Consider the following 23,940-nt stretch of genomic DNA (forward strand, 5'->3'; position numbering starts at 1 on the left):
TGTACCATAGTGTGGAAAATGCATCTGATGAGGTTTTCTGGAACCCAATTTGCAAGCAAATGTTGCTTCGACCGCGAAACCCTTGTGAAGCTCTTTGCAGGAAACTGAAGCTGAATGTGGATCACACTGAGCCCACAAGGTGCTTCATGTGTACCCTGGGGACGGATCTACATAGGAGAGTGTGAGGGCAAATGTTCTCATTGAGATTTTATAAAGTTACATGTATTATATGGCATAAAAATTTATTTGTCCTTAGTCCCTCATTCAATAGTAAGATTCATCCAAAATTTAAATTTTGAGATATAGTAATATTAACTATTGAAATAAAACATAAAATCTAAATACACAAATATCTATTAGTAATAATTAATGACATTAATTGAAATTTTAAATTCAATTATGTATATTATAAAGAGTTGATTTTGTAATTCAATCTTATGAAAAAAAATTAATTTTTAAATAATTATTAATTAACATATAACAAAAAATTAACATTTAATTGTATTAATAATGAAAGAATTATTCAATTTTTTTAAACTATGAAACTTAGAAGAATAAAATTCTAAGTGATATATTATTAGTTAAATTACTAAACAATTATTTTAGTACTTTTTCAGGTGCTAGTTACATAACACCCATTTTATTTTTATATTTTTTAACTCCTTTTTAATTCTTTTTTACCCTAATTTTTGTGCTCTTAAGCTGAAATTTTTAGAGGTACATTTTTTATATTTTTTTTCACTTGTAATGACTTTTAAAATTTAAAACTTAAACCCGAGTGTTTTAAATAATTTCAGTGGTTCTACATAATTTTCAAAGAAAATTTCATATAACACTCAAATAACTCAAATAGCAAGTCAAAAATAGAGAAGTACCACTAAATTTACATATTATAAAATTAAGCACAAAAATCACTAAAAAATAACTTATATGAACACCAAATTAAATACAAATATCTTCTAACTATTCTTAACTCTCACTTCTTATTTAATTCAGTTACTAGACCTCTTAAATACCATAAAATACTCTCACAAAGACGAAACATATTTGGCTATGGTGTACTTTTTGTTTGGCTAAAAGCATTGCAAAAAGTGTTAAAATTTAATCATTATGTGCTTGAATTTGTATAACTCATTAGATGTATTCTATATGGACTTCAAGAGAGGTTTTTTAGATACATAAAAGTGCAAAAATTTATCATGATTACTGCAGAAAAAATAAAAAAAATAAAGAAGGAACAAGAGCTCACTTTATTGAATTTTCGTTAAAAACACGAGAATTAGTGAAGACGGACAAAGAATTATTTTTGTATAACTTGGTCTTAAAGAACACTTGAAGAACAATAGAAGAACTGTAGAAATGATGGTTGGGACATGGAGGAGGAGTGCAAGAATTTACTCTTTCTCTCCCTAAAACTTGGCCATTTTGTACAAAATTACATAAAGTGTTTCATAAATTTTGTGATCAAGGATTCCTTAAATAAAAATTTGAGTTTAAGGTGGATTAATTGTGGTAAGACATTGAAAATATTTGTGGACAAGAAATAGATATTAATAAAGAAAGGGCGTGAAAACGAGAAAGTTTAGTCAGTGCTTGCGTGTCGAGCTTATCTACAGTTAATCGCAGTTAGTTACTTGAGGTTAAAAATACAGTCAAGTAGGTGAGAGATTGAGATAGTCTCGGTCTAGAGGCTGAGAGGGAGGAACGAGTTACTTGGGTGGCAAGTAAGAGGATTCGGAATCTCTAAGAATCGTTTGCGGAATACTAGATAGAAATTCGGTTCGGGAGTAACTTTTATCGTGTGGTAAAATAATTGATAACTAAAATTTATTGTTAAAGAAATAAATTATTAATTGATGGCTAATATTAATATTGGGATACAATTACTAACGTATAAATTATTTTTACCATTGATTCTGAGTTTTTTGGTTACTAACTTTTTTTTGTGCACGCAAAACCATCACTAAAAGTAAATTCCTGACTCAAAAAGTTTCTAGCGAGAAAAATAAACTAATGGCAAGCAAGTGTTTATTTTTTACTAGTCAAATTTGACTTAGAGAAATTAATTATCCTCATAAAGTTAAATTTGACCTATTAATTATTATTTTCTAATTTTTTTACCATTGAGTCTGCCTTACTAATAATTTTTGGGTTGTGGTTAAAGATTTTGCGAAATAAGTTACAAAATAGCTAAAAAAGTCAGTTTACCAAAAATCGAATTCTTACAGAAACAGACAAAAGAAGCTACAATAATCCATGTCTCCCACTCTGCCTCCTCTCTCAACCAGTATGGGCTGATGGCCTGCAAAACTAGATCATCGTACAACATCCACAGAAATTGCGAAACAAAGTATAATATAATAATCAAGTTACGTTCATTATATAGGAAAACTAATTAGAGACAACTAAATAAAATAATTTTGTGTGCTTTATGCAATTGCAACCAATCCAATGAAAGACGCATCGAAAAATTCTTTGGTCAAACTGATTCCTATTCTATTGGGCCATACCTATTAACCTGTGGATATATGTAATAATAACAATGTCTCAGTTTATGCAGAAAAGAAGTTGAATTACATAAATAGAAAGGACAAAAATCGTATATAAAAATAGTTGCCTCATGGCCAAGAAAAATGTTAGAATTTATCTCTCAGGTGGACACTACTGAAAAAATTTATGGTATATCTACGAGACTAATAGCAAAGTGTATCCAACAATATCAGTGGTAGATTGATGTGTTGTAGAGTATAAGGAGTGGTACGTCCATATAAGTACAGCGGATCTCCAATACAAACTGTGACACCTCTTAAAGTCCTTTAATATAAACAACCACCTGAAATGAACCTGATTATTTGACTTATCTGACATCATGTAACCCTCGATCAACAACAGGATGTAACACCTCGTGTACTGTCGAAGGGAGGTTGCATATGCAATAGCTGACATATGTCGTACTCAGTCACTAAACTATGTCAGTTTGATGAAAAATGACTCCTTCCTCTGTGCCCCTGCTACTGAGTACGAGGAGACCTAGCATCGATGAGTTCCTATACCCACTTCCAAGTCGAGTGCAGGTATCATGTCTGGAAGTCACACAAGCACTTACCCACTTGCTCTCCATAAGTGTGTAACCCATGATACGCAACGTCTTTTAGGGTGATGGTGCACTCACCCCATGGTAGGTGAAAAGTGTAGGTTTTTGGATGCTAATACTTCACAAATGTAGTAATTAGGAAGTTGTCAAATACAAAGTCTCTGAGTTGCACCATGTCGCCAAATCTAACCTCCTTCAAGTAAGAAAAAATGGCGCCGCGTGGTGCAAGAGTGGGGCTCACTCGCCTAGAGAGTAGTAGGCGAGACCTCTTTTAAAAAATAACAAATTTTAATAACAAATCTATTTCAAAAATAAAAATATAAATTTCGAAATAAAAAATAAAAATTATAATAAACAATTATTTAACATTTCATAATTTAGTTGGATTTAAAATAATTAATTTTAAAAATCAAATATTAAAAAAATTTATCCAACAAACAAAAAATCTATAAAAATATCCTAATTATAACTATATGTTTATTTAACTAAAACAAGAAAATAACAATACTAATTTGAAAGTCGATCGCCCTAGTGATATACTAGGTCGCATTCAAACAGTTGATGTCATCCTCTCATGTATCTATTCGTGCTATAATGTCTGAATACTTCGATAATATTAATAAAAATGACTGGCAGACAGAGAAAGAAAATAAAAAATGGTTTAAAAATAACTAAAGTTACACTATAAACGATTTGCTTATGTAGGTGGGCATCTTGTTTATGTCGTTTATAGTTTAAATCAAATAAGTTCGTAGATATATCGTTTATTGTGTAAATGAGTTGAAAAGCTTTAAAAGTAATTTTTTTATACTTTTAATTTATGAAAAATAGTAGTATTAATGTTTGGTACAATTTTAAAATTAAATTGCAGTTTTTTAAGAAGCTATTTAAAAGTTTACAGAGAAGTTAAAAAAATGACTTTTCTTATAACACTACTACTTTTTATCACATTTTAATAAAATAAACACTTTTAAAACTAAAAATCTAAACACAAAATAACTTATTTATAAGCTACTTTTAATATAATCATTTATTGTTTAAACTATTTTTTTAAAAAGAGTTTAATTAAACTGTTTATCCAAATTAGATCTAAGAGTATCATCTTTTTAAATAAATATAAAATTAATACAATAAAAATTGATTTTCTTTATTTCTAATAATTTTTTTAATTTATAATTTTATTATATTTAGATAAATAATAATTATTTTTGAAACTAAGAAATTTGCAGTTGTTTTAGATGAATTAAACCAAGTTGAATGGTGTGGACTCTATATTCCAGGTGTCTTCAGGTCATTCGTGGTCAATATATCTTCAATTCTTCAGCATCGAAAAAAGCTATTCTCTGTACTGGAATTCACCATTTTCATAATTAACGCATGCTTTGGTACTTGGCAGTATTTGGTAACCGAGGACACTAATTCTCTCCGCATATTCTCTTTGCAACTCCAAACATCACATCCCTTCACTTACCTAACATTCTAGGAATCACCTTCTTCCTTGCGCTAAACCCACTCAAATTTTCCTTCTTACGTGGTAGTAGCAAGTAGCAACGTTGCATGGCTTCGAAGCTAGAACAAACATTCCCATTAAAACTTTTGGTGGACAGAAAGAAAAGCTGTGTAGTTATGGCTGAAGCAAGTAAAGATTTTATAGAAACTCTGTTTAGTTTCCTGACTCTTCCACTGGGAACTATCATTAGGCTTCTCTCGAAGAATAAGCTGAACGGGCATCAAGAAGCTAAGGTTGGCTGCATCAACAATCTGTACAATAGCGTGGAAAATGCAACTGATGAGGTTTTCTGGAACCCCATATGCAAGCAAATGCTGCTTCGACCGCGAAACCCATGTGAAGCTCTTTGCAGGAAACTGAAGCTTAATGTGGATGACAATGAGCCCACAAGGAGCTTCATTTGTAGTAACCACTGTAAGAGAAGTAATTCTTTGTTAAGTGCTTTTTCAGGTCTTACATGCATCAAATGTGGGAACCCGATGGACAAAGAACCGAAGATAATGGTGAATGATTCCAGTAGTGAAGTAACTCATCGTCGTGAGGATGGAGTATTTGTTAAAGGAGAAGCCATGTACTTGATTTTTGATAATTTGAAAGTGCTTCAAAGCTCTCCTAGAATCTTTGTGAAGGAACTTGTCCAGCTTGGCTACAAAGATTTCAACAATTTGACAGAAATTTATCAAAATGTTGGTCTGAAGGAGGTAACTTTGCTTTTCTTTTGAAGAGTAAAATCATATTTTGCATCCGTTAAATTTTCATCTCCCTATTTTTATTATCTAACTAAAGACTGAAAGACATATGTAATGATTGATGAGGCTGCTAAAAACCTTTCGATCAATTTTCTTCTATGATGATTTTTTCTCTTTATTGGCATTGTCTCTTTAGATTTTGGAGTTACTAAAGCAAGCATTAACCTCCAAGACTGTCCTCAGTTATTTGTTCTTTGCAAATAGAGTCTAGGGGATGTCCACTTTTTCACCAAATATAGGAACAACCCAAAGACCATGGTAGAAGTGATGAAGCTGCTAAAAAAGCTTTCAATCAATTTGCTTTTATGTTGATTTCTTTTTCTCTTTCTGGCATTTTTCTTTTTAGGTTTTGGACTTACTAAAGCAAGCATTAACCTCTAAGAGATGTTTTCTTTGCAAATGGATTCTCTAAGGGGATGTCCACTTACTCACCAAAAATTGGACAAACCATCAACCATGGTAGAAGTGATTATTACAGAAACCTTAAGGTAACTGTGAGCAAATCCAAGAAGAAAATACTCCATGCCGAAGCTGAGGAGGATTTTGTTGATTTTCTATTAAGCTTCCTTACGGCACCACTTGGATCGGTTCTAAATGTTTTGGATGGAAATGCTTCTCTGGGATGCATGGACAACTTGTACGATAGTGTCAAGGACCTCAATTCATCATGGTTCTTCACAGAAAAAATCGTCACAAGACATCCCTTGCTGAATCCACACGTAGCGCCCCAATTCGGTTTCAAGAAATGGCAGCCGTTACAGATTCGTGAGACTTGTGATTACAAGTATGGCTATATCTCCGGACTATTGATCCCAAAGTCACTTATCGATATGAACACTCAATTTTATGAACCAAGATCCCCTAATGGCCAGAAAGAAGTGGGGTTTGTGAGGAGGCCATCGGTGTTTGTTGTGTGGGATGATCTGCATGTGATACCAATGGCTAATGCTTCCAGCATTTCATTTATGCAAAAGATGAATGTTCCATTTGATGATTTGGAGGAGTATGTCATCAGAATTGGGAGTGCAGAGGTAATAATCCAATAATCCATTCTTGAATAATTTCTAGAAAATCCTGGGGGCCAGCTGATTTTGGCAATTTTGGTCGGTATTTGACTAGAACAAACACTAAATTATCCTTAATAAATACATTTTATTTGTGTATAAACTCTCCTAAATATAGATGTAAACTATGTGTTAAATGTGTGCAAATTCTTATAATGTGGATGCAAGTTATTGCTGGACAAATATTTGCCTAAAATAATAATATTTGCAGGCAATGTAATATTGCTATAATATTACCTTCAGAGATCCTGTTATTTATATAATCCATGTTAATCAGCAGTGTTGAAGAGATAAAATGATCCATAATGCTATACTGGCAAATATAAAATGCATCAAGGAATGCCCTAGTGCAGTGTGATTCTTGAGTTGAAAATTTAATTTGGTATGTTTCTATAGTAGTTCTCAAGAACAATCTGTCTGACATTTTAATAGCACAAAATTCTTCCATTATAACTAGTCTAAAATAAATGTATGCATACATGTTCAGGCACTAAACCTGTTGGGGGCTTCTTTGACAACCAATGCTGCGTTGACAGAAGGCTTATTCTACCTCTTGGAGATGCCAAATCAAGATGCTAGAGCTTGAAACTTTCTCTAGTTGGTGATACGGGGGCTGAATGATTGAGCATTACCATGATATTTCCGTTTCTGAAATTCGCTAACTATTGAGTATGTTATGTTTGAGTGAGACATGTATGGTGTTTCTTATTTTGGTTCTTGTACGTTGTTCTATTTTGTAAGTGATGATATCTTTGTAAGTCAGCAAATGCTATTATTTTTTTTTCCAGAGTTAATGGTATTTTATTCAATGCTTGAAAAAATACAGTGGGGTCCATATATAGGACAGACAAATGAAAACAAACAAATAAAATAAGGGTTATCCCAATTAATTCACTAAAAATGAAATGGAAATATTAATAACTAAAGAAGAAGTGAAAGGAAAGAAAAGGAAAGGAAAGTGTAGCATCTAGGGATTAGATTTCATCTCTTCCAGTAACAGTAACTGGAGGGAGCTTCAACTGTCTTCCCTGGAGCCACAATCTCCTGTTCAAAAATAAATCTATTTCTTGCTTTCCTAGATGCAATCTAATCCCTAGATGCTACACTTTCCTTATTCATGGATTGTGCAAATGAGGGAGAATATCATGTGTACAGGATCTTCTTGATGAAATGCATGAGTGGACAACCCCTTAATTTGTTCACTTACAATATATTATTAGATGCTTTATGCAAAATCCAACATCTTGATGAGACAATTGCACTATTTCAGAAAATTATTGACAAAAGGGCATCGTCCAGTATTCTTTTGAATGGTTTGTGCAAATGTGGAAGAGTAAGGACAGCAAGGGAGTTTTTTTAGCATCTTTTGATCAATAATTATCGTCTAAATGTTGTGACCTATAATATTATGATAAGGGGGCTTTGTAAAGAGAGTTTGATTGACGAAGCGGTGACCTTGTTTTCAAAAACGAAAGGAAATGGTTGTCTTCCAAATGCTGCAAGTTATGAAACAGTTATTCGAGCACTTCTTGCTAGAGATGAGAATGAGCAAGCACTAAAGCTTCTTAGTGAAATGATCAGTAAAGGTCTACTAATGAACAATAGCAAGGAGGTGAGATGAATTATTTCAAATTTTGGGGTTAGAGTAGGAATTAAGAAATGACATGGAATACGTGATACTCCCTGCTTATGACCTGCTTTGGTTATTTCTTATGTATATGTGTGTGTGGATTTAATTTGACATTGTGGTGCTGCATCTGGTTAATTCACATGACATATGTATACATAAAAGATGAGTTTTATGAGATGAAGATAATTTATGTTGGTGATAGTTTGTTTTGGGATGTACTATATTTAAGGATGCTGTCGACTGATTTGTTTCTCCAATCTGCAAACATAAGCTTTCCATCTATTTTTCTTCTCTTATTGTATTTATAATTCGTGAGTGCTCCTCCTAACTATATTTTGGGTTCTCTTTTTTATTTAGGATTCCAAATTTATGACTCCCTCTGAGGTGGAACATATTCTTGAATGGGAACCCTGCTCTTCCAACCAGACAAGGAGTGTCAAGTGATGTGTAAATAGATTGTATTTCCATATCCTTAGGTTGATAAGGATAAGGATTCTTTTGGTAATTTGATATTGGCTACTATGGTATTCAATGGAAAGCTGAGTGAAGATCCATGAATGCTAGCTTGGAAGTTGTCATTTTCTTTTGAGTTTCATTGTTTCGGTGTTGACATGTCGAGGATAGCCTGAGAATCTTAATCTTAAATCTTATTTTCTACAATTGGTATAGATGGTACATAATTGTGCTATGCTCTTGTGGCTTTTGTACATTAAACAAATTAGATATTAAATCATATTATTCTTCTTGGGGGTGCCTAAGCTATATGCTTCATGTTATTTTTACTTATTAATCATTAATTACTGTATTCAATTCTGTTTATTCTTAGCATACGGGACAAACTGCTGAATTCTGGCCATAATCTTCAACTATTATTTGTCCCTCTCCAGAGCATTTTTCTTAACCTGCAACAAGTTTAAAGGGGGGTAAAATAATCCTGTAAAAATGTTATTGTTATACTATACACTTTGTTGCTCTTTCATATAATATCCCCTTATATATAAAACAATATGCTGTGACAGGTGTAAATGTATTCGCTATTTCCTTGCGAAGTTGAATAATCATGAGGTCATAGTTTTCTATGCATGAACATGAACATGAACACTTAGAAAGCATTGGTGTCACCTAAATAAAACACCTTATTTTTGCCATTTTTCTATAACATGATGTTGACAAAAGTTTTCAAAACCATTCTATAATGCACTACCACATTGGCCATTATTATCAATTCCTCATGTTTCACAGTAATATCACCCCCTATAACTCTTTATTTCATCACTATTACATAATACAATGAGTCTCAAAGTGATGAAATGATGAATATACAAAAAGATGCGTAATATTCAGCATCAACAGTCAAGCTGTGTTATGTTGTGCTAGTGCTAACAAAGCGCTTGCAGTTATCAAACTTATCATCACTTCCAAAATAGAACAAGGAAGCATCAAAATCAAAATGCCAGAAGAATCTCACTCAATGGTAACATATATGATAGCTAGTTCTAATATATAAAACAAATTATTGGGGTTATTCTATTATTCAGCATCACACCAACTAGAAAAAAAATCAAGCTTTAGCATCTTGGTTTGGATTTTCCAAGAGGTAGGATAGACCTTCTGTCAATGCAGCTTTGGATGTCAAAGAAGCCCTCAACAAGTTTAGTGCCTGAATGAAAATTTATGGATTATGAAGGTTATTACTTCCATCTCAGAACCTAGAGGGTAAAAATAGTTACTTTGAAATATGGGTTTTTTTATTTGATAAATAAAATAAATATAATATTTACGGATATAGACACGCTCACAGAAAATTACATTTTTTCCTTTATTACTTATCTTGGTTACCCAGGAAATGAGATAGTTATGAATATATTTGTGATATAAGCAGAGTTTTCAATAAATTGATTTTTAGTGAAAATTACCTGTAAATGATGATGATCCTCTTAGGTGAAAGTTTCAGTGAAAATTTTAATTTTCACATAACTTGATTTGGTATAGATTTTTCTTATTGAATAGAAAAATGGACACTAAATTAGATATGGTTTAAAGAGAAATATTTCTTGACATAGTTATCATAGTATTCTAATAAGAAAAGCAATTCTCCATGATATCTTTAAGATAAAAGTGAGAAGTGCATTGTTACCTCTACCTCCCTAATGCACAAGACATGCTCCTCCAAATCATCCAATGGCAGATTCATCTTTTGTATAAAACAAATGCTAGAAGCATTTGCCAGTGGCATCACTTTCAAATCATCCCATACAACAAACAGTGATGGCCTCTTCACAAATCCCACAGCAAGTTCTCTTGTTCCATCAGGTGATCTTGGATCAAAAAGTTTCATTGCATCAGGATTCTCCACCAAACTCCTCTTCTTAGAAATCACACCATTTGGATTAACATAGCATATGCTATTCTTTATTAAACCTCTGCCATACCAATAACTTGGAGTATCTTCTTCAGGAAGCTTCAATGGCTGCCTCCTGTAACTGAATTGTGGCGCGACTCGCAGATCAAGCAATGGAGTTCCAGAAGGCCTTGTGATTGTGAGCCGTGATGAATTGAGTTCTTTCACACTTTTGTACAAGTTGTCAATGCATCCAAGAGAAGAATATCCATCCAAAAGATTTAGAATGGATCCAAGGGGTGCTGTGAGAAAACTGAATAGAAAATCAACAAAATCACCCTCTGCTTCAGCATACACTATCTTCTTCTTTGATTTTCTCAATATTACCTTAAGGTTTATAGAAACACCAAAATCAAATCCAGGTTCTTCATGTTTTGGTCCAATTTTTGGTGAGAAAGTGCACATCCCCAAAGATTCTCCATATGCAAAGAATACATCACTGAGAGCAGACTTGGAGGTCAATGCCTGCTTTAGTAAGTCCAGAATCTTTATTTTTATAGATAAAAAAAAAAAGTTATTAGAATGTTTCTCATTATCAAGCATCATTAAAAAATATATTATTAGGTAGGTGCACAGAGAGTAATTAGGTGGATTATGTTCATACTATTAATAAAGAGACATTTTTGTCTAAGACTCACCAATCACCATTATCTTGTATGTTTAGCTAAAAAGTCAATTTGTTAATAATATGAGCATAAATCTACTTAAATACTCCATGAATACCTAATAATTTCTCCATACAATTTTCTGTTATCGAATATTGATATATGTGCTCACTTTGTATCTTGTACCAAGTTAACTCACATCTTTATTATCAGTGGATGAAGTGTGACCCACTTGATAATAGAAATGTGAGTTGCCCTAGTGTACTATGCATAATAAGTGACTCATACATTTTTTCTTATCAAATTAAGATACAGTTCACACAAAAGTTTAGAAGCTAATTAAGGAACTTAATCAAGAGTATTATAATCAGCGACACCAATCATCTCACAAATAATAAGCCTAAAAATTCTGAGTTGAATATGAACTTATTCATAAACAGAACTGTACTTGCAAATCTTAAAAAAACAAAACTAAAATGTTACCTCCTTCAGTCCAACACATGGGGATATGTCTATAAGCTTATGGAAGTTCCTGTAGCCAAGTTGGGTAAGTTCCTTAACAAAGTTGTTAGGAGAGCTTTGAAGAACTCTCAGATCATCCAAGATGAAATACATGGCTTCCCCTTTAACAAAGACACCATCGGTATGCGTCTCATCCTCGGAATCTCCTAAGAGTTTCATTTCTTTGTCCATCGATTTCCCACAAGAGCAACAACTAGCACCAGTAAACGTACTCAACAACCAATTACTCCCCTTCTTACAGTTGCTACACATGAAGTACCTTAAGGACTCTGTGTCATCCACATTCAACTTCAGCTTTCGGCAAAGGGGTTCGCAATTGTTCTGCGGACGAAGCAGCATTTCCTTGCATATATGGTTCCAAAAAACCTCAACACTTGAATTCTCCACACTTTGGTACAGATTGCTAATGCAGCCAAGCTCGGCCGGTTGATCATGCTGTTGGTTATTCGACAGTAACCGGATGATAGTTCCCAACGGAAGAGTGAGGAAGCTAAAGAGAGTGTCTATGAAGTCTCCACTTGCTTCAGCCACAACTACACGATTTTTCTCTCTGTCCACCAAAAGCCTCAAGGTGAATGTTTGTTCTTGCTTGGGAGCCATATTGGAAGCCATTACAAAACTCACATGCACTAATTTTAATGCAAGGTTTGGGTATTTCTTATGCTTTATTTATCTTGATTCCCAGTGTATTTGTTATTAATGGGGTTGTGTGTTGTAGCTGGAATAGAAGAAACATGAAAGTGAAGTGAAGAAGGAAACTAAGAAGAAATTTCCTTTGTTGGCTATAGCATTATTATTGGGACACATTCCAGTGCTTTTTGTATGTATTGTGCAAGAAAAAATACCATAGGTTATGAAACAGTGAGGTGTATATTACTTTCCCATCTCCTATCTTATATGTGCTACGACATGAAACATGACAGTGACTAGAGCGAAAGGGATTGCATTGGTCAAGATCTTATCTAATACGTACAAACGATAAATTGGCATTAAATATTAACAAGTACATATTAGTTAATTTTCTATTAATTTTACATTTTCCGTTGCGTATGCAGTATTCATATTTAAATATTTAATTGAAAACTGTTAGGCTTATTATACTGCCAAAAAAACTATTTTGATACACCGTGAAGAAACGTTTGTACGAAAATATTTTGATACATATTTTGTCTTAAACTAATAGATTATATTGGCTAAGAGAAAGGAGAGGAAACAACACACTTTGTCATTATTTCAATCTGCTTGTCCCAGAGAAACTTTCAATGCACCAAGTTAAAACATTTGGGTAGTTTACATATTACTTTAATCATTTTCTGGATAGTTGGTGCAGCTAACACATTGGAATTGGTGAATATTGATATTGAATTCTACCCTTTTATTTTATGGAAAAAACACTTCACAAACCAACCCTAGAAGCAAAAAGAAGCAATTTAATTGTATGCATTAAATAGTGACAAAAAATTGAAGCTAGCCTACTTTTGAAGTTCAAACTGAGCCGCACTTTTGTCCTCTTACAATAGTTGTCACCAGTATGGGGATCAAAAGGAGCATTGCACAATGGCAAGCTCAAAGCCAGTACATGCAAACAAAGATCATAGATCTGCAAGAATTAAGCACTTACAAGAATAAAGTTGTATGCCTATGCTGCCGTGTCCGAATGTTACTGTGAAAGTCTATTTAAGTCCAACATTATGATCAATCAATCAAGGGTTGTTTAGTCCACATCCTGGACCATCAGCAACCAGATAAAGATCTAATTGTTATTGGACAACAATAACTTCATTAACTGGAGAGGAAATAATTTTCGAATGTGAAATTGCAGATAAACCTGTCAATCAACTACAACAGCAGTTTAATCTGTATCTGTTTGCTTTATTATGTACACAATAATTACATTAGTAACAGCAATCATAGTTCTAAGATTAAAGACAATCCAAAATTCAATGTCAAAATGTAGGAGCTATGTTGCTTCTAACTTTACACTGCATAAGCTACTTCAAACTACAAATCTAAATCAAATCTAATTCACAAAAGCTTAGAAACAAATTCTTGAAGCATTCCATGAAAAAATAGATTGATTTAAGAAAAGTAGTTCTTTTCCCTTAACAGCTAGCTTTTAAGAAGCAGTCTCCCATTTTCCTTAGATACGTAACAGACCACAATGCATCAATTTCCAAAAATCACACTTAGCAACAATTGAAATGATATCACAGAGTAAAAGACATACTGCAAAAAGGAAACAAGAAGATGAATACAACTTAAACCCATTGAGAGAAAATATATTACCACTGCACCAGAGATGAAACATTTAAGATGACAAGACAGTTGTGAACTTTGTGGGAGCAAGAGAAAGTGGAGAGATAGCTTTTATCAGTCTTCTACTCTTCTCAGTTCCCCCTGTGGCTCTCACAGCTGCGAAAATAATCTAGTATTTTGGTTGTAATAAAATGTTAGATGCACTGAGACAACTACCACTATGAACTGATCTAATACTGATTGCGGACATGCTAGTGTATCTATCATGAACAGATCAATCATAATCACTTAGTTTACTTTACAATACTTGATCCTGAAGAATAAAATAGGCTGAAACATGCACATGCAGTAAACATTACGAGAGGAGACAACCCAGAAATGGTGATGCTCATAAAATATTAATTGCCATTACAGAGCAACAATATCTAAGTACTGGAAGGCCACTAGCCAGGCATCTGATTCTCAGCATACATCATTAGTTCTAAAAGAAAATCTTGGATTGAAAAAATTAGCAATAATAGGATGATATTCTGGACATCAATATCAAAACCCCAATTAGTGATACTCCTCATGAATAGGGGAAAAAAAAAAGATTTAACATTAAATCCTGTATCCAGATTCATCCAACAGAAAAACGATCAAACCAACCAGGCAAAGTTGCCAATAACAAATTATAAAGAACAACAAATTTTATTTTTAAGTAAATTAATAATCATTTGATCCTTATGTCATTAACACACCTTGGCGGCTTGGCATAATTCATAAATAGTCATGTGAGTAACCAATTTAGAGTAAGAGAAGCAGATAATCTCAATTTGACACCTCCAAAACAAGAACGGAACAAATTGAGAATTAAATTTTACAACTCCTCAGCTAACAAACAAAAAAGTAAAACAGGACTACATTGAGATGCATCTTATCTATCAGAGAGTAAACAGACATATCAAATAACAACCACTATAAAGACCTACATAATAGAACAACAATGAGCGTGCTATTCAAAGAAACAGAATTGGTAAAGAATTGTATATTAATAGTTGTGAAAATTGAGATTATAATTCACATCAGATACCTATGAAAATAAACATACACTTGAAAAGAAACGTAGAAATTTTTCCTACATGAAAATAATCATTTTTCTTCCCTTGATTTACTAAGGACTTCATTATCATTATTGTCGGTCACTGAATTGTCTTGCAATTCAAGTAATTTCTGTTCTTCCTCCTCACCTTCCTGTGCAGTTGCTTCTTTTGCAGCCTTTGGCTTACTTGTTGATTGTTGATACATAATCCCACCCAGCATGCAAATCAAAAGTCCCACAGTTCCCACCCATGTTGAATGCTTGTCCCAAACTACCAGATTAATCACCACCGTCAACAACTTGTTCACTATACCAAGAACTGTAAACCCTGTTGCAGAAATCGCCCTGCGGCAAGAAAACCCGAAAAAAGAAATAGATAGACCAAACAAACATGATAATCCCACTGGCAAAACCACTTCGAAAGAGTACCAATCTGACTCATCAGAAATCTCATGCTTAATCTTCTTCAGCTCACCCATAATCATCAGCTCCAACGGAAAAAGCAGTAGAGCCTCAAGATTGTTGTACAACACAAGACCCCAAGTGTTCAATCCGATTGTCATCACAACATGCTTTATGTAAACAAAATCTATGGTCATACTGATCAAATACGCAAGCGCCCAGCTATAGGCCATGAAAGTAAACTGATAATCTGTTGCAACATATAGCACACTCCCCACAAAGATTGTGGCCAGGGATGCCCATGTCTTCAGTGTGGGCCATGGCTGGTGAAGGAACAGAGTCTCCCCTACTGCGACAAAGATCGGTACAACCGACCGGAACACAATAAACGTATCCACATTGGCATGCAAGAGCAGCTCACTGTTGGTGAAGAGCGAGAGATAAAAAATGATAGCAGCAGGTAAAAACCTCCACATTGTCAATAAATCAAGCGGATCATGCTCAACGAACTTGAGCCGGCCAACGATAAAGACTCCAGCTGCGCTAGTGAAGTATTGCAGGGCTGTCAATGCGCCCGGGTAAGGGAACTTCATTATAGCCCATTTGTTGATAATTGAGAGCAGTGATGCAGATAAACAATAACCAGCAGCAACACCATACACGGAGATTTGTTGCAACAAAGCATTGTACCAATTTCCCTTGATATCAACATCAGCAACAGTCGCAGTAGCAGTAGCACTCAGATTGGCATCCTTTTCAACTTTGATGCTTGGGTTAGTAGTTGGGTTTTCCACGTCATTGTCTTTAGACATCTAAACACAACCGAACAAAAGAAATAACAACATTTCAGACTATAGCAACACATAATTTTGCACTAGAACTGCACCGTCGGACTGTTATTTTATACTAAAATCCGAATAACGGTGTAAAATTAAATTAACAAAAATGGCGTAAAATTAAATTCCAGCAACAAAATCTCTAAAAATGAATAAAAAAACGAAGAAAATATAAATTTAGACCCCAAAAGAATTGGGAAAAAGAACTGACCTGGTCGAAGGCGTTGGACGGAGAAGGCTGCCGTCGAGGGACACGAGAGGACTAATGGTGCCAGCGGAGGAGGACGACACCGGACGGCGGCGTGGGTATTGGCTACAGTGTCGGTGGTGCAGTTGATGAAGTGTCTGTCTGATATTAGGGTGAGGGCATAACAGGGATTTCACTGTTTGCAGTCCAATTCGCACAGATCTGAGTAGAATTGGAAGAGTGAAAACAGTGAAAAAGGGAGTGATGATAGCAGAATGCGTTAATGGCGGAGGGAAACTGGGAAAGAAACGTTGCTGACGCTGACCTTTGGGAACGTGTGTAATTTGATTGTGAAATGTTTATTGCTGCAACTTCTTGTGAGCGAAGAAGAAGAAGAAGAAGAAGAGTGGAGTGGCCGCAGCTGCCTCCTTCATCGTACAACGAGTTCTTCAATCTTCACCTTCACAATTTCTAAATAAAGAAAAAAGAAATAACACACACGATAAAAAGTAATTTCTTCTTTTTTTTTTAAGAATTTAAAAGTGATCAATTAGTAATTCAAGTTACAATTAATCTCTACATACAAGTTATTTTACCCTAGAAGTCAAGTCTTCTAATTGATGTTACCTTTAATTCAATCAACGCGGCATTTCTCTATTCCTTCTCCTTCGTCTTTTACGTGCATTTTTCTTTGCTTTTTCCTTCTTCATTTACGTACTTCAGATTTTTCATTGTACATTTATCCAATGTTTTTTTACATGTGAAATCGTTTTTGAAGATAATGGATGATTCAACTTTAGATTGTCAGCTGAACCAAAGCAAAATGGATTTTGAAACTGAATCGAATGAAGTTCCTGAGGTATAATTTAGTTTTAGTTAGTGATTGAATCTTAATTTGAATCTAGTTAGTAGTTTTTAATTGTGTAGCTGAATAATGCATGAACCTTGCCTGTGATATTTGCTGTTTATTCTTCCTTATTTGAATTGAATATAGTGTACTAGTTCTCATTAAAATTAAAATAATTTTGTCCATTTTATATCAGACATTCGAGTGTAGATCAAGAATATTTGGGTATATTTTAAGAAAGTTTGGGTATATTTACAGTTTATGACTTTTCATTTGACGGAGGGTGAATTGTCTTATTATTTTAGTTGAATTATTTTAGTTTCTGTTTAGTCATGATTCATGAATCTGGTTTTTCTTATTTTTGATGATGGTTTTATAGTTGTATTTGTATTCCATAGTTTATGCTTGTTTTAATATGGTGTATTTTGAATGTATTTTGCATACCTTCTGTGGTGTTGATGACCAATTTGTCCCCAAGGTTGGGATGACTTTTAACACCCTTAAAGATGGTGCAAAATTCTATAAGAATTATTCGAAGGTTGTAGGTTTTTCTACAAGAGTTCAGAGCACAAATAAGAAGGGAAATCAAATTAAGAATCAATTGATTACATGTAGCAGAGAGGGAAATGGAAATAAAAATATCTCCGACCGAAAAGACAAATTCCTCAGCTGGTTTAAATTGTCCTACAAGAATTTATATACACGTATTAAAGGATGTTGGTGTTTGGATCATTTCGAAGGTCGTGTTGCATCATTCACATCCTTGCTATACAGATCAAGCACAGATACTCAAACAGCATAGGGAACTAATCATATCTGTGCGTTGTACAATGGAGAATAACGAGGAAGCCGATATCAGACCTAGCAAAACTTTCCAATCATTTGTTGCAGCAGCCGAGGGTCACCGCGAGTTAAATTTTATCGAAAAAGACGTGAGGAATTACATCACTAGAGAAGTGCGGAATGTTTCAGAACAAGAGGATGCAAAAGAATTCGGAAAATACTTATTAAGAATGAAAGAGAAGAATCAGAATTTCTTTTTCGAGCTTGAACTCGAGGACAATCAGTCCATTAAGCTTGATTTTTGGACGGATGCAAGGAGTAGAGCTGCCAGTGAGTATTTCGGATATATTATTTCATTTGACACCACCTACAATACAAACAGGTAATATGCTGTTCTGGTTTATGATGCTGAATTAATGTTGTTTTATGAATTTGCTGCAGAGGTGTATATTGGAGGTTTTTTGGTGTATAAGATCATTATTTAGGTGTATTTATTGATTTTAATTCTGTTTTGTCGTAATTTGTATCAGGCTCTGGTTTGTGGTTCTTTTGTCAGCGTGAATCACCACGGTCAGTCAACATTTCTTAGATGTACTTTGATGAAAAATGAAGATATTGAATAATTCAAATGGTTATTTCAATGTTGGATTCGTTGCATTGGAGGAAATGCTTCGAAAGGGATTCTCACCGATCAATGTGCATCAATGCAAAGGGCTATCGAGGCTTGTATGCCCACAACAATTCACCGTTGCTGTATTTGGCACATCATGAAGAAGATTCTAATTAAATTAAACGGCTACAAGGGACACATAGAAATCGAACAAGAAATGAGTCATGTTGTTTGGAACTCTCATACCAAAGAATCATTTGATAGGCATTGGGATGATTTTCTGCTGAAGTATGGTCTTATGGACAACAAGTGGCTTTCAGGTAATGACGTTTAAAATCTACAGCAGAGGTATAAATTGCATGTTTTTGGGTGTATTATAGTCTAATTTGGATGTATTTTGCATATCTTTATGAAGACCGTCATATATGGGTTCCAATTTATCTGGATCACCACTTCTGGGTCGGGATGAGAAGCACACAAAGGAGCGAGAGCATGCATTCATTTTTTAACAAGTTCATTACCCGGAATAGCTCACTTATTCAATTCGTCAAACAATACGACAATTGCCTTAGAAGCAGGGAGCAAAGAGAGGGAGAGAATCGGATGCTACAGATTTTCACACGGTCATACCGTGTGCAAAAAAATCCTCCAAAGAAGCTCAGTTTCAACATGTGCACACTCATCAAAAGTTTAAAAAAGTTCAAGCACAATTCAGCGAAAAGCTGAATTGCATCACAAGATTAATGAACTCCACTTTAGGCTATTCGGTATACGAAGTTGGAGAACAAATTTCCAACTCAACATTCAACAAGTTTGTGGTTACTTACGACTCAATAGTAGCCCAAGTGAAATGCTAGTGCTTATTATTCGAGTCAAGTGGGATATTGTGCCGTCACGCCCTAAGCGTGTTAAGCTTTGAACGAGTAACCCAAGTTTCACCGAGATATATATTGGAACGATGGAGCAAGAAGGTAAAGAGGCAACACACACACATCAAGAGCAGCCATGATGAGCCACTGTTGGAGCCAAGAAGAAAGAGATTTGACAAATTGGTATATTTGCATCAAAATCTGAGGAACTAACTATCACTCTGCACCGTGCCTATGATAACGTCATACTTGAGATGGAAGAACTGAAAGCCAAAAGGAAGGAGACATGTTCGTTATCTCATGAAGATGCCAACTTGGAATCTGTTAACGAGCTTCAAAGCCCTCCAAGGGTTCGAACAAGAGGACATCCAAAAAATAGGCTAGGTTCAAAGTTGGACAAACAGATTACAAATGCCTCAAAGAAGAAGAAAATGAAAGCTCTAAGCAAGGTAAAAGTGATGTTCTTTAAATAGGTGGTAATTGAGTTTAATTATTTTATTAATAGTTTTGATAATATGTGAGATTATTATTTCCAGTTAAACCTTTTTTATACTGCATCAGTGGTGCAACCAAATTCCAACAAATATCACGGACATGTTATGAATTATCTGTTCTGAGATCCAACAGCAGAAGATAGATTTTTGGGTGTATAGTTACAGGATATTGGTGTAATGCTCAGCTTTTTGAGTGTATTTCTGAATTCTCTTGTGTTTGACATTTTAATTTTATATTTTTCAGATGTTGTTATTTATGTTAGAAATTAGTGTTTTGTTTAATTTTAGGATATTGGGTTTATGGTGTTAGGGTTTAGAGTTTGGTTTTAGGGTTTAGGGTTTAGAATTTTAGGATTTAGGGTTTAGGGTGTTAGGGTTTAGGGGTTTGGGGTTTAAGGGTTTAGAGTTTAGGGTTTATGGTTTAGGATTTTAGGATTTTAGGGTTTAGGGTTTAGCTGGCTTAGGGTTTAGGGGTTTAGTGTTTAGGGATTAGGGTTTAGGGTATATATTTGGGTGTATACGAGTTATATTTGGGTGTATTATTAAAGTAATTGGGTGTATTATTTGGTTTGGTATTGTTTTTCTTTATTTTTTTGAACCTGTAATTTACAGCTTTTGAATACAGCACAAAAATTTTATTTATGCAAAAAAAATTTATAATACAACTGGATTAAATATTCACAAAATTTTCAAGAAGTGTTCGAATTATTTCAAGACTAGATAACATTGAAATTAATCACTGTCACTGTCAATATCATATGAATCTACTTGACAATATGGACTCAACAACACTTCAGATGGCTTGGACAATCTCATTGCTTCACTTTCCCTGATCAATGTATCTCTGTCACGATTCATCTCATGAAAAAGAATCTGGAAGCAAATTTAACTCTAAAGTGGTCCATCTCCACCTATTTTAAAAGAATATTCTTTTAATTAACTCTGTTAATTTAGAAAAGTAATACAGAGTTATATAGTTTTAAACACAATTACTTGAGTCCAATTTTTCCACTCATACTTTTCCTTTTTAACATTTTGAGGCTAGATTATTTCAAATAATTTTATTACATAAACAGCACAATCATAGTTGAAAACAAAAAATAATTTAGCAAATTAAAATAGGACAGTAAGAAGAAACACAATTTTCAAAGTGAAAGATTTATACGGCGTTTGTTGGCCTGAAATGTCAATGTATGGAGGTTCAATTTCACAATCTTTTTTTTGAGAGGTGCCCTCGGCATATACCCTAATTCTCGAAATCACGTACCCCTAAAAATAAAAAAAAAAGAAAAATATAAGAAAGAATAAATCTAATAAATGAATACACTCAAAGGATCACACTATGTATAAGCCCTAAAACTTTTGAAAATGATTATTATAAACTAATTTTAAATTAAATTATTTATTTGTGACTTTAATTCCAGAGATTTCTTTATTAAAAAATATTTAATACAAATTTTGATTAATTAAATTTAAAATAAATTAAGATTCTTATCCAATCTTACAATTATTGAGTTTCTCTATATTTAAATTCTAGAGTTTAATAATTGTAAAATAGTAAGAATTTTATATGAATTGATTTAAATAATTAAGATTTTAGAATTTAATACTTCAATTTTTATAAATAAAAAAAAATTAACTATGTCATCTCTAAATCTTGAATTTGAGCATTTAATTAAAAATAATTTATAAAATTAATGAACAAATAGTATTTTTTATATATGATTAGGGTTAGATTTAATTTAGATTTCAATTACTATATTATTCTTATTTTTATTTAAAATTACTAAACTAACCCTAATCCTAATTTTCACACACATTCACCTCACCAAACCCAAACCTAGCCGCCACCCCCCAAATCACAACATACACATACATACAGCTTCAGCTGAAAGGAAAAAGAAAGAAAAAAGAAAGGGAAGAGAGGGGAAGGGAGACGCAGGAAAGGGAGAAGGGGGAAGGAGAGGAAGGCGGCGCGGTGGGTGTCACCGCCGCCGCCGCTGTTGGCAATGGAGAAGGAGATCCAAGAGGAAGAGGGTGACGGGAATGAGGGAGCTGCGACAGGGGAGAAGAGAAGAAGAGAGGGGGCTGCCGCCGTTCAGCTCGCCACCGTCGTTCGGGCTGTTGCCGAGGTCCCGCGCCATTGCATCGCCATTTGTGCCACCGACCGAGGAGACCACGCGAGACGCGAAGGAGAGGAGGCCGCTAGTCGCCATCTGTGAAGCTCGCCGCTACTGCTATCCGTGCCGCCGTTTGGGTCGCGTGGAGGAAAGAGGATGCGCCGCCGTCGCGAGCTCCGTCACCGCTGTTGCTGCGCTATTCCAGGAACCACCACAGCCACTTTCGGTAAGGGTTTTAAGTTGGTTTTCCTTTCCGTTGAGTTTTTGGGAACTTCATTGTCGCTGCATGTTGTTCAGGTCGCCGCTGCCGCTTGGGGTGGCTGTCGGGGTTGCCACCAGATCAGTTCAGAGATCACCACTGCTCTGTTTTCTTTTATAGTAAGTATTTATGTTCTAATAACCCCTGCGTTAGTGTCCTGTTACGTGTATTAAAGTCTTTGCAATATTAATGTGTTATGAATTAGTAACCAAGCTTACATGTGGCATTTGGGGCTGTTTCTGTTATTGAGAGAGCAAACGGAGTAGAGGTTTTGGTTGTCGTCGATTCGGGTTGAGGCGAAAAGAATTCTGTGAGGCATTTGGGTTGTGATTTCAACATGTCAAGGTAGGGACTTTTTTATACAAACTAATTTAGTTTAAATTGGAATTGTTATAAATAGATATGACTTGCTAAATGTATTTCTGGTGATTATGTAAGTCTTATTCATTATCTGATTTGTCTTGGATGAATATGGTTTTCTGTTAAATTGAAATAATGTCTGATTTTGTTAAATGGAGATATCTGACTGTTTTGATTTGAAATGATATTTAATATTTGAAAGTTTGAATTTGGTCTTATTGAAAACTAATTTGGTCTTGAACCCATTAGACACGGGTTGCGAAAATGTTTGGCTGGGACCTGAAAAGGTTAGCAAAGTCCAAGTTTTAGAGGAGATGCTATCAAATTTTTATGAAAATTAAGATTATATTTTAAAATATGATTTAGAAAAAGAATAAATTTGAGAGGTTCCATTGCTTGGTTCTTGATTTATTAAGAAATAGATATTTCGAATTTAATTTGTTTACAGGAAGTTTATGTTTAAGATTGATTTAAATATGAAAGTACCTATATTTTGAAGTTTGACTATAGAAGTACTTCTGGGAGAATTTTTAGTTGATTTTAGAAGAAATTGAACCTTGATTAATTATGTTCGTTTTGCTTTTAAAATACTCTTTAAATTTTGATTTAGCAAGATTAAACAATTCCGGGCCTTTGGGAAGGTTATCGATTTAAGAATGAAATGGAATTGATTTGGAACTTAGTATTTTAAACATGTTTTGGTTTTTGCTTTAAGTCTTTATCTCAATTGACTTCAAATTAAGTAACTATGATTTCGGGGATATCTAACGAATTTAAGAAATGATGTAGGCTATTCTTCCCTAGAGTCTTGAGTCTTTGCCAAGGTTATTAATTGACAATTCTGATTTAAAATAGTTTAACAGATGATTTAAAAAGCGAAAGGTTTGTGTCTTTTAAAGAGGATTGATTTTAAAAGAAAAGTGGAATATGAACTTGGAACAATTGAGATATGAGGATTCTGAATTTTGAAACAAAGAAGAATTTGTTTTCTGGTTTTAAAGAAAAAAGTGACCTCTGGCTTGAATGATAATTGATTTGATATGAATTGTAATGAAGTGCGGAAATGATGATGAATAAATGAATATATGGCATTTGTACTTCTTTTATCTGAGATACGAGTTTTCCTAGGTAAAGTATTGTGGCTTGCCACCACGTGTTCTACGTTAGACTCGATACTCTGTTGACCCTACAACATAAGGGTGACCGGGCACTTATAAATTCTCGGGAATGGTACTCCCATTGAGCAATTTGATATATATAT

At 34.1% G+C, this 23,940-nt stretch overlaps 2 protein-coding genes, 1 long non-coding RNA gene and 1 pseudogene across 5 annotated transcripts; 2 read left to right on the plus strand and 2 right to left on the minus strand.

The window, feature by feature from the left end:
• Nucleotides 1-4,651: 4,651 nt before the first annotated feature.
• On the plus strand, nucleotides 4,652-7,003 carry LOC107475058 (uncharacterized; annotated as a pseudogene).
• A 2,262-nt stretch (nucleotides 7,004-9,265) lies between these two features.
• On the minus strand, nucleotides 9,266-12,493 carry LOC107474963 (uncharacterized). Its single transcript, XM_016094604.3, has 3 exons — nucleotides 11,537-12,493; nucleotides 10,185-10,934; nucleotides 9,266-9,707 (listed from the first exon to the last, which is right to left on the minus strand). Exons 1-3 carry the CDS (start codon nucleotides 12,185-12,187, stop codon nucleotides 9,609-9,611), a joined length of 1,500 nt encoding a protein of 499 aa, XP_015950090.1. The 5' UTR covers nucleotides 12,188-12,493; the 3' UTR covers nucleotides 9,266-9,608.
• Nucleotides 12,494-14,828: 2,335 nt separating this feature from the next.
• LOC107474962 (GDP-mannose transporter GONST3) lies at nucleotides 14,829-22,084 on the minus strand. Of its 3 annotated transcripts, XM_016094602.3 has the most exons (3): nucleotides 16,663-16,790; nucleotides 16,362-16,559; nucleotides 14,829-16,126 (listed from the first exon to the last, which is right to left on the minus strand). In XM_016094602.3, exon 3 carries the CDS (start codon nucleotides 16,124-16,126, stop codon nucleotides 14,963-14,965), a length of 1,164 nt encoding a protein of 387 aa, XP_015950088.1. In that variant the 5' UTR covers nucleotides 16,362-16,559; nucleotides 16,663-16,790; the 3' UTR covers nucleotides 14,829-14,962. The 3 variants fall into 3 exon arrangements, with proteins under 3 accessions (XP_015950088.1, XP_015950089.3, XP_052113576.1); XM_016094603.3 differs by lacking the exons at nucleotides 16,362-16,559; nucleotides 16,663-16,790 and adding an exon at nucleotides 22,014-22,084 and having other exon boundaries at nucleotides 14,829-16,031; XM_052257616.1 differs by having other exon boundaries at nucleotides 16,362-16,790.
• A 170-nt stretch (nucleotides 22,085-22,254) lies between these two features.
• On the plus strand, nucleotides 22,255-22,832 carry LOC127744857 (uncharacterized). Its single transcript, XR_008006091.1, has 2 exons — nucleotides 22,255-22,286; nucleotides 22,358-22,832. It is a non-coding gene; the product is annotated as an uncharacterized LOC127744857 (long non-coding RNA).
• Nucleotides 22,833-23,940: the final 1,108 nt, after the last annotated feature.

This window comes from Arachis duranensis, chromosome 2 (assembly GCF_000817695.3).
Source record: "Arachis duranensis cultivar V14167 chromosome 2, aradu.V14167.gnm2.J7QH, whole genome shotgun sequence".
Lineage (NCBI taxonomy): Eukaryota > Viridiplantae > Streptophyta > Magnoliopsida > Fabales > Fabaceae > Arachis > Arachis duranensis.